Source organism: Buteo buteo, unplaced genomic scaffold (assembly GCF_964188355.1).
Source record: "Buteo buteo unplaced genomic scaffold, bButBut1.hap1.1 HAP1_SCAFFOLD_55, whole genome shotgun sequence".
NCBI lineage: Eukaryota > Metazoa > Chordata > Aves > Accipitriformes > Accipitridae > Buteo > Buteo buteo.
Genome location: NW_027439221.1, coordinates 81,879 through 93,058, shown reverse-complemented (window position 1 = coordinate 93,058; position 11,180 = coordinate 81,879). Strand labels below are relative to the sequence as shown.

General features: G+C 43.5%; 1 protein-coding gene across 1 annotated transcript; it reads right to left on the bottom strand.

Moving 5' to 3' along the window:
- Positions 1 to 464: 464 nt before the first annotated feature.
- Positions 465 to 10,688, bottom strand: LOC142027765 (uncharacterized). Its single transcript, XM_075021973.1, is given in 7 exon segments — positions 465 to 620; positions 7,734 to 7,892; positions 8,154 to 8,284; positions 8,486 to 8,895; positions 8,897 to 9,572; positions 10,062 to 10,153; positions 10,630 to 10,688. Coding segments are annotated over 7 exon segments (1,683 nt in total).
- Between the last annotated feature and the right edge of the window lie 492 nt (positions 10,689 to 11,180).

Here is an 11,180-nt window from a genome sequence, read left to right as displayed (position 1 = left end):
ATCACCCGTGTGCCTTTGCAGCTTTGGGTGTCTCGGCTTACACCTGTGTCTGCTGCTCATCTTCCATGCACTGCCATTCACTTATGAAGCAGTTGATTGCAACGTACCAGGGGAATGTTTCTCCTCCAGATGGGATTACAGCAGTGGCTGTAGGCTGTGTGACTTCAGCTTGTGAGCTGGCTGCCATTCCAGAGCCATAGGGGGAATGCAGGGCTGAGGCATTCAGCTTTGGTTGTCTATTTTTTATGCCTTCATAATACTGTATTGCACTCCTCAGGAATCCAGGGTCCCCAGCAAGCAGTCCTTGCCCCAAGCCCACGGGCACAGCTGCATCTAGCAACCGTTCAGCCTCTCAAACACACTGTGCGACTGTCAGCAGTGCAGAACACATGAATATGTGGGACTGTCTCATCTCCTACAGGTGCTGGTGAGAAAAGTCCACAGGCTGCAGAATGCAAACGGCGCTAATGTACAGTGCAGCTGTGGTGCTGGCCATCCTGGCGTCCATAGTCCTTCTGGGAGCTTTGGGTCACCTGGTTAAATCGCTGCTGAAGAATAGGAAACAGTGAGTTGGTCTTCCCAGCATTCTTGCGCAGCAAAGCATTCCCAGTGGCAGCATCCTGGAGTGCAGTTCACCGAGGGTAGCAGCACTCTGTTAGCATTTCATAGAATCAGAATCATAGAGTTGTGGAATGGTTTGGGTTGGAAGGGACCTTTAAAGTTCATGTAGAGCAACCCCTCTGCCATGGCCAGGGACATCTCTCACTAGATCAGGTTGCTCAAAGCCACATCCAACCTGACCTTGAACACTTCCAAGAATGGAGCATGGAAGTGTCCTTTCTTTCTCTCTTCCCTGCCTTTCTCCTCTCACCCTTCCCCTTTGTTGGCTCATATTCCACACTGGATTAGCAGAGGAGAGGTAAAAAACTGCTTGATTATACAAAAATACATTTTTTTGACTAAAGATCACATACCTGCCTCAAATCCGACCTCTAAACCTCAGTGCCCTTCTTACGCCAGGAACTCAGCCATCTTTTCCAGACGCAGGAGCACATCCCCACAATCCCCAGGAGAACTGCATCTCTGTCAAAAGGCATTTAGAGCTAAAAGATGAATTGGCTGGCATGGGTCTCGCCCTGTCCAGCAGCCCAGTGGCTCAGGCGCTCCCTGCAAAACTCCTATATCCACACCCCCTCCTCACTCAGATTTGCAGTTAGAGCCATGGCTCTCTCACCAACCAAGCGCAAGGCTGAGCTTGAGGTTGCAGGCATCCTGAGGACAGAAGCCCCCTTTAACGGTGCCTGACCCACTTTCTGTAAACCCACAGTGGATTCGGGACAGTTAATGGCCAGAGAGAGAGAGGAGCTAGGATGTCCCTGCTGGGAACTCGGCTTCAAACCCCCAATACAACAGTTCCTAAATTATACAAAGGGGAACAGCTTCCCTGGGAGCAGACTCCCTGCAGCCCCTCTGCCTGCCCAGCCACCTGCTACTGGGGCACTATTCGCCTTTGTGCTAAAGTCCACCCTTCAAAACAGGCAATCAGATCTAAATAGAACTTTCTTTTCCCTTCGCTGAACTAAGTAACGGGGATCTCCTTTTATTCTTTCTTCCTGTCTGAGGAAGGAGGTAAGCACCTAACTGCAGAAGATTTGTGCCCAAGACCCCGAACTGCAGGGGGCCTGTGCTGCCAGCCCAGAGCTGAGCAGTGCATTATTTAGGACAGATGGGATTCAGGCTTTTGCCTTTTACTTGCCCATCCCTCCTTTGTAACTTGCAGGCTTCTTTTTTAGATCCTCAACTTTTGCTGTGATGTCTGGGCACTTGCTGCAGCCTGAGAGTCTTCTGGACAAAATGAGACGCGTGTCTTGAGAGGCCACAGTCCAACCACTAATTGCCTACGTCTCTACTAAGCAATATTGACAATAATTTTCTTAGAAGGGGTGGATCATCAAATTGGTGACACAGAATTAAAAGATTGGTTTTCTAGGCCACTTTAATTTTAACAGAAAATTGGAGATTTGGGTTGAAAAATACAAAACACTTTAAAGCTGAAACACTCTCTGTAGCTGCTACTTTGCTTATTCTTGTTTGAAAGAAGTACTTGGCAATTTGAACATATTTTCCACATCAATTCAACCAGACTTGTTTACATTCAAACTTTAAAACATATACAAATCCAAACTAAAAAAACAGCACTATGCTCACAATTTTTACCTAACTTTTTAAGCATCTTTTGCCCCAAATATTTATATTCTGATTATATTCCAATATTATCTCTCGGAAGTTATAGAGCACTTTTTTCACTTAAGTGCAATGTAATTAGCTTATGTCCCCAAAATACTTCATTCCTGATGACTTACAAAATTCACAGTGCAAAATGAGATACAGCATCTCCCTGTGCAATGCTAGGCGCCTTGGGCAGTGGTCCTCAGAAACAGGACAAACAGAGAGTGCCTAAGCTTATCAGGGATGAAGCGAGGAGGAAAAGGCATCTAATTAGATCCACTCGAAGATCCAAGCGTGATCTTCAAACACAAACTTTCTTCTGCAACTGAATGTCTAAGACTGAATTTGCGTTGTGTTAAAGAAAGAAAGAAAGAAAAGAGACAGAGACTGTACTTGGCTTCAGTAAGGGCTAACAGCAGAGTTGTCAGAGACCTGATGAGGAACACAGGAGACTGGGGTGTGATTCATCTGACTCAACGTGGATGTCTCTCATGTAGACACCCTGTCATTACTAGATGACAGGTACTGTAGCTCTGGCAGATGCCTGCACAGTATTTCACCCTTTACACAGGACGCTCATTAAAGAATGAGGAGGTTAAGTGACTTGAACTGGGTCACACAGTGACCCCCCAGCAGAGGAGCAAGCTCAGCTCAGTTGCTCTGACAGCTCTGGTCCACGTGCTACCGAGAAAAAGCCGTACCTCCCTCAGGAGTCGTGCTGCTCTCCAGCACGTCATGCGCTCTTCCTCGGCTATACTGTGCACACACGCAGGGCTGTAACTCAGTAGATTCAAGTTAAGAACTTCTTCCAAGGTACATCCAGGTAACTTAGATAGGAAGAAGACTATAATGAGCTACAAGCTCTTTCACACCAGGTCTAGAGCTCAGAATCGCTTTGAAAGGGAACAGTGAGGTTAGCAACCGTCAAAAAAATGCCAACACGTTCTCTATTTTACTGCATCTTACAATGCTTCGGGAACTCCAGCTATTACAGACTAGAATGTAAATAGGAGTCCAAATCTGTCCCTTCATTTCATAAAACGTAACCAATTCACAAATATTGAATCTGGAAATACAGTGCTAAAAAATGTGAAAGGCTAACAACTTGTCAAACCAAAAAATGACTTTTCTGCAAAGCAAATACTTTAAGAATAGACCATCCATGTATCCTATTGACCATTAAATCTACATATCAATGTCCAACAGATGTAACAATACAATTCAAACTGTATGCCAAGTCTAAATTAACTAAGCTTTCGCTTTCATACAAGCAAAATTCCTTGCATCCCCTGACTCTGGCCTTAGCCCCAGCTCCACACAGACTTCCAAATCCGCCCAAAATGAACCCATGGCGAGAAAACCACCTTTTCTCATGCTAACAACTCTATTGTAATAACATCTTCAGAGGCCATACTCCAGGTCTCAGGGAAAAGTAAACCACTGCAGCGCTTAATACCACAACAGCGCATTAACTCGTTCACACCCAGACAACCTTGCCAAACAAGGAGGAGTTTTCTCTCACATTTTCTTGATTTATATTTTCACAGCTGTCAGAGAGGAAAGCATGTAGGAAGCAAGTTATGTAAACCACGCCATTAGGCTGAAGTCCTCGGTATGGATCACACCTCCTTCCCTCTCCCACCTCCCTGCACCCTTGCACAGAGAAAGCAGAGGGACTCGATTACAAAAGGTTACATTTTCAAAGATTAAACTGGTCACTATTTGCATTGCTAGCTGTGTTATAATGCATGACACCGTACAACCAAAGGAGGAAATTCTCATTCTCACATTCTGCTGTCGGCAGCCTCACTGCTTTCAGCTTTGGTTTTCTTGTAAGACAGCAAGCACTGAGGCTCTGCTAGAGGTGTGCCTGGAGCAGAGACGGGGTTTGAGAATGTTACCGAAATCTCGGAATAAAAACTTATCAACACCAATTTAGTGTAGATAAGCAGACCCTTCTTTATTGACGGCTGGGTGCGCGGGCGAGTCCTCTCACGAACCACGCACACCTGTCACCAAAACAACACACCTTATATTGAACTTACTCATGCATATTCATAAGATTACAAAGACGTCATTTACATATTCATCAGATTTCCAGGAAATCATTTGCATATGTTAATGTCCATCACGCAGGCGCACTAAAGGTCTCTGGTGGTCTTCTAGAGTCCTCTGGTGGTCTTTCGTAGTCTTCCTCACTCGTCCGCTTCTTGACCTCTCAGGTGTTTCCAAGCAGCAAGCTGGTGTCCCTAACGGTTTCCTTAGCCTTTAAAACAAACACTACAAGACTACCAATCTTTGTCAAAACTTCTGTGGTTAAGTGATTTTGAACAATACTTAAATTCTTATGGTTACACATTATACGTTTTCTAAGCTCCTAAGTTCCTAAGGCTACATTTCAAACTTAACACTCCCATACTTACGCTTCACAATTTTCTACTTTTTAGTCAAACCAAACTCTTTCATGATCAGATTTTAACTTCTTTTATCTCGTTATCTAAGTTCTAAATGTTCCTACTAGATGATTTTAGCCAATTTCTCCGGCCTTGATACAGGGCTATACAGGGGATTTCACAGCAGATACTGGTTATTGGTTAAATATATAAAATGCAACATACATATAATTTTGCTAAAATATTAAAATTGAATATGATTAATTCTAACTAATAACAAATCAATGGCAAATCAGTAACATTTCCCCCCTTTGAAAGTGTTGAAAATTATTTCAATACTTTCACATCATCTACATGTCATTTATCTGCTACTATTTTGAGAGTCAGTATTTGTTTCGGCATATTCTGGTGGTGGACTACATTCTGGTGGAACAATTGGAATCTCTCTCATGATCATGCGATTGACTGCAATTCTACTGGTAAATTGTCTCTTCAGACAAGTATATAGTAGCATGATCATCAAAAAGACAATTAGTAACAGAAACAGAGTTTTGATTATAGACCATAACCAAGAGCTCAGATTCTATCCCAATCCACTAAAAATTTCTTCCTAGCCAATCTTCTGACATATTTTCTCAAATAGTTTTAGTTAATTTGAAATCATTTTTGAGTCCTCTACACAAATAGCCATATTTCAAGGTCGTAGCTAAAAGAAAAATTCTTTCGATTGCTGGGTCTTTATTACTACAATAATACATTTTTTTCCACATCTTTACCGAGATACTAAATTTTCTTTTTCCCATAATGAACTCCCCCTGTCATCTACTGATGGCCAGGCTGTATTAACTGATCCATCCCAAGTAAAGCACCGAGAAGTTTTGGCCATATATTGAAATTGAGACAATATGGTCATAGACCATACTGAACCCCAGCTAACTGTTTTTTCTGCTATGGTTTGATTGGTCTCACCACATTTTCATTCTATGACGCTCCGGCTTTCATTGCTTTTGACTCGTACATCATATGAACACCAACCCATAGGACTACCTACCGTAAACATGTCTCCTCTCATAGGACTACCTACCGTAAACATGTCTCCTATAGAGGAGGCTGGTATAAAATGATAATTTAATAATTTCAAGCAATCTTCTTCTCTGCCCATCTATTTCCATTGTTTTCTGATGATCTTTACCTGTTCAGACCATTTAGTCCCTGGCCTTTGTTTGCAATAGGTGGTTTTGTTTCTATGTTCCAGGGTAGTTAAATTCATAGTTAAAATTCCCCAAGGAATAGATTCCCCCACCGCTCTTGGTATCGGCAAACAAGCAGTAATTTGGGTAACATTTTGCAAGCTGGCAAATCTCTTAATCAATCTTAACATTACATTTTCTTCAGACGTTTTTTTTTTCAGGAATGCCAATCAGTTGTTCTGTTTCTACTTGTCTTTTGTTCCTAATCATCAAATCAGTCCGGGTTTCCACCATCATTATCTGCCGAGCTAATATAAAGAGAACAACCACAAACAGATATAAAAAAATTAGACATGTTTCAGAGTCAGTTTTAAAGTCTTTGGATCACGGCTAATAATCTTCCATGGAGTAGGTGCCTTCTTCACTCGGGTGTAGTGTATCCAAGCATCCGATTCTGCAATTTTAATAGCCGTAAAGGTGGTTAACAGTATCTGGAAGGGTCCTTTCCAACGTTCCTGCAGGGGTTCGGAAGTCCACGTTTTCACATAGACAGAGTCTCCTGGTTGAAAGTCATGCACCGGAACTTCCAGGGGTAATGGTCTGTTTCACACCACTGCTCTCTGAACTGCAGTCAAAGTTTTTCCTAAGGAAAGCAAATAGTTATACACATCCTGTTTTCCTTTTACATGCATGTTCGGGTTTGGTTCTGGAGATTCATAAGGTTTCCCATACAATAATTCATAAGGACTGACTGAGGTTCCACTCTTTGGCTGTACTCTGATTCGCAATAATGCCAATGGAAGCGCTTGAGGCCATTTTAAATTAGTCTCTTGACAAACTTTACTTATCTGCCTTTTTAAGGTTTAATTCCTTTTTTTTCTACTTTTCCACTGGATTGTGGCTTCCATGGGGTATGCAAATCCCATGTGATACCCAGAATTTTGCTAACATTTTGGACTACTTCTGCAACAAAGTGTGGACCTCTGTCAGAAGAAATTCCAATAGGAACTCCAAACCTTGGAATTACTTCTCGTAGTAACCACTTTACTACTTCCTTTGCTTGTGTAGAACGACAGGGAAAAGCTTCTGGCCATCCTGAAAAAGTATCAACCCCCACCAGGATGTACCGATACCCATTTTGCCTAGGTAGTTCTGAAAAATCTACTTGCCAATAATCTCCAGGCTCTGTACCAGATTTTATTCGACTCATTTGAACCTTTTTCCTGATCACTGGATTGTTTTTCAAACATACTTCACATTTTGCAGTTATTATTTTAGCTATTCCTAACATTCTGAGGGATACCACTGGTTTTTGTAAGGAAGTTACTAAGGCCTCTGCTCCCCAGTGACACTCCTGATGCTTTGTCTGAATTATTTCTCTCATCAAAAAGGGTGGAACTACTACCTGTCCTTTAGGTGTTACCCACCATCCGGCTAGGTTTTTCTTAGCATTTAATACTTGACCTAGCCTATCATCCTCCTCTGAGTATTTTGGTTCTTCCTTAGGGAGAGTTACTGTTTTGGAGGGAATTAATGCCATTTGCAATGCTCGTCCCTTTGCTACCTTTCTTGCCGTTCGGTCGGCTAAATTATTTCCAGCCATTTCCTTTATGTTTCCAATTTGATGTGCTTTACAGTGCATGATTGCTACCTGATCTGGTTTCTGAACTGCTTGTAATAATTGTAAAATTTCATCTTGGTGTTTAATATTTGATCCCTGGGAGGACAATAATCCTCTTTCTTTCCACAATGCTGCATGGACATGTACAACTCCAAAAGCATACTTTCAATCTGTCCAGATATTTGCTTTCTTCTTCTCACTTAGTTCTAAAGCTCAAATCAAAGCAATAAGTTCCGCTTTCTGAGCTGAGGTGGTACTTGGCAATGCTTCTGCTTCTATAACTGTGGTGTCTGTTGTTACCGCATACCCAGCGTATCGGACTCCTTGCTCCACAAAGCTGCTGCCATTCGCATACAGTTCCCAGTCCGGTCGCTCCAATGGTACATCCTTCAAATCTTCACGACTGGAATAAACATACTCAATAGCAGCCAGGCAATCATGTTCCAATTGTCCTTCTTCCTGTATGGAACTTAAAAACACAGCTGGATTTGCCAGGTTAGTTGTTTTTAAAATTACATCATCTTGTTGAGTTAATATTACCTGGTACTTCATCATTCTGCTCGGAGATAGCCAGTGTCCCCCCTTTTGTTCTAGAACAGTTTTCACCATGTGTGGGACATAGACTGTTATTGTTTTTCCCAAAGTCAATTTCCGAGCTTCTTGTATGATCATTACTGTAGCAGCTACTGCTCGAAGACAATTTGGCCACCCTTTACTCACTGTGTCCAGTTGTTTGGAGAAGTAACCGACTGGTCGTTTCCAGCTTCCCATCTCCTGGGTTAACACACCAAGTGCCAGGCGTTGTCTTTCATGAACAAACAACTGGAAATCTTTAGTTAAATCAGGGAGGCCTAAAGCGGGTGCAGACATTAAAGCGCGTTTTAACTCTGTAAAGGCCCTTTGCTGTTCTGGACCCCACACAAAGGAAGAGTTCTTTTGGGCCTCCTATAACGGTTTAGCTATTAGACCGTAGTTCATAATCCAAAGGCGACACCACCCTGCCATTCCCAAAAATGCTCTGAGTTCATGGATATTGTTCAGTTCAGGTATACTGCAAATGATTTCTTTGCGATCCTTTCCCAGTTGTCGCTGTCCTTTTGAAATCTCAAAGCCCAAGTATATCACAGTCTGACATGCTATTTGGGCTCTCTTCCTGAATACCTTGTACCCAGTTAGTCCTGGAAAATTCAAAAGGTCAATGGTTACCTGTATGCAGGTGACTCTTTCTTCTGTAGCAATCAGTATATCATCCACATATTGTAGAAGTAAATGTTCAGGCCTCGGTTTGTCCTGTTTCCAGATTTCAAGCTCCTTTGCCAGCTGGTTTCCGAAGATCGTCGGGCTGTTTTTAAATCCTTGGGGTAGTCTTGTCCATGTCAGCTGCATTTTTCGTCCAGTTTGTGGATTTTCCCACTCAAAAGCAAACAGCTTTCTGCTTTCCTTTTCCAAGGGTATACAAAAAAGCATCTTTCAAATCAAGCACTGTAAACCACTAATGAGTCTCCTTTAATGCTGTTAACAATGTGTAAGGATTTGGAACCACAGGATATATGTCCTTGGTTATTTGATTTACTGCTCTCAAATCTTGCACTAACTTATACTCACCCGAGGGTTTTCTAACTGATAAAATAGGAGTATTATATTCAGATTCACATTCTTCCAAAATTTTATACTCTAAAAATTTATCAATCAATTTCTTCAATTCCTGCCTAACTTCCGGTTTGATTGGGTATTGTTTAATTTTTACTGTTCCTGCACCTTCTTTTAAATCTATTTTCACAGGTGCTGCTAATTTTGATTTACCAAGAATATTTGTTTCCCATACTGTAGGGATCACTGCAGCATCCACCTCTGGTGGAATTTCCTGCTCCTCCACCTTTTCTTGTATCATCAGGATTTCTCCCGGTTTTGACTCAGGTATTTTTTTAAAAAAGAGTTCTCCATCCTCAAAAACAATTTGTGCATTTAATTTGGATAACAAATCCCTTCCTAACAAGGGTATCGGGCATTCTGGTACATACAAGAATTCATGTGTAATTATTTTATTTCCAAATTTCAAACCCAGGGGCTGCAGGAATGGTCTGTTTTCTTCCCTCCCTGTGGCTCTTACTATGTTTGCTGGTTTTGTTCCAATTTCTCCTTTACAAGTATTTAACACCAAAAATGTTGCTCCTGTATCCACTAGAAATTTAACTTCTTTTTCTCCCAGCTTAATTACAACCAGAGGCTCAGCTGGGTTCCCCTCCAGTCCCCTTCATTCATCCAAAACCATCATTCTGGCTATCTCTTTCTGAATTACTCACCTTTCCGTGGTATCAGGACGATGGATTAGCCAGGGATGCTTTCAGGCAATTTAGAAAGCAAACAGGAAGCACGTTTTTCGCCCACACGTAATTAAGTCGTGGGACATATTGCCACAGGATGTCGTGAAGGTCAGAAGGACAAATGGACTCAAAACACCATTACACAAATTCACCAGAGGTAGTTTATATGTGTCTATTAAGCGCAACACTGCGTGCAGCATTTGGCTCAGAAGTCCCTGCACTGCTCACAGATGGAAACCAGGAGCGTGTCGGGGCAAAACCGCTCTGTAGGAGATCCCTCTTTTGTACCTTTTGCCCAAATTACCTGGACTGCCAGAGTGGGTATGGGCCAGGCAGACCTCCAGTCTGATCGCTGCGGTGACCGGTCTCACATAGCAGAGCCCCAGCACGTCTGTCCTACAAGAACCGTTCACGTTTCCCCTGGCAAAAAGCCCAAGCCCTGACACTCACCGCGGCTGCCATCATCCCCGCTGTTGCCCAGTGCAGCCGGATTTTTTTCCTCTTGCTTTGCATTGTGGCTGGTTTTTCTTTTGAAGGGGGTAGGGAAGGAAGAGGAGAGGAAACAGAGGTGACTGGAGCCAAAACACAGCCCCGAGGCAATAAACTAAATGCAAGACACATGTTCTTTAATTCTAGCTCAGCAGCCTCCGACACACGGGCTTCCTAGGGACAGCACCGAGACAGGACCCGATAGATTTGTGTCACACAGTAGAAGGGAAGTAAAAATAAAGTTTCCATTGGATTCTTTTTGTTTGTTTTTTTTCGGGAAAACCCACTGCCAATGAAGTTTCCACGATGGAACTGCAGCGCCAGGTTCCCTGCCGCGCGGCGAGCAGGCTGCATATGTGGCCGTGAGAGGGAAGGGGCCGAACCGCTCCTCGTGCCGGTGCTCCAAGTGCCAGTATCGGACAGGGGCACCATTATTCTCCATCTGCTCCAAAAACACTCTCTTTGCTCCTCCCCTCCTCCCTCACTAAGGAGCCTTTGAGTCCACGTGCCGAAGGAAAATCATCTCCGGGCTTTGCCTAAGGACTGGCCCCGCTGCTCGAGAGGGTCTGCCAGGAAGGTGCCGCTTGCCCCGGGGAGAAGCTCCTGCTGGGCTGCCCAGGGCAGGACGATGAGGGGGCAGAGGCTGGGAAGCAAGGAAGGCTCGTAGGAAGCACCCCTCATCCTCGGAAAGAGCCCGAAGAGGGGAGGTCTGGGCTTCCAGGGGCTGCTCGGCGGGGGAATGCCGGAGCGTGCCTCGCGGCCGGCGGGAAGCTTTCCCTGCGGAAGTTATAAATTAGGCATCTCCAGAGACCTCATTCATTTTACCCGTAATAAAATTACCACTTTTCAAAGGGGAAAACCCCTTTGAATGGCTTCAGTCAAACTAACCCCACGGGACGGCTTAGCTCAGATGCACGTATGCTCAATCTCAGGT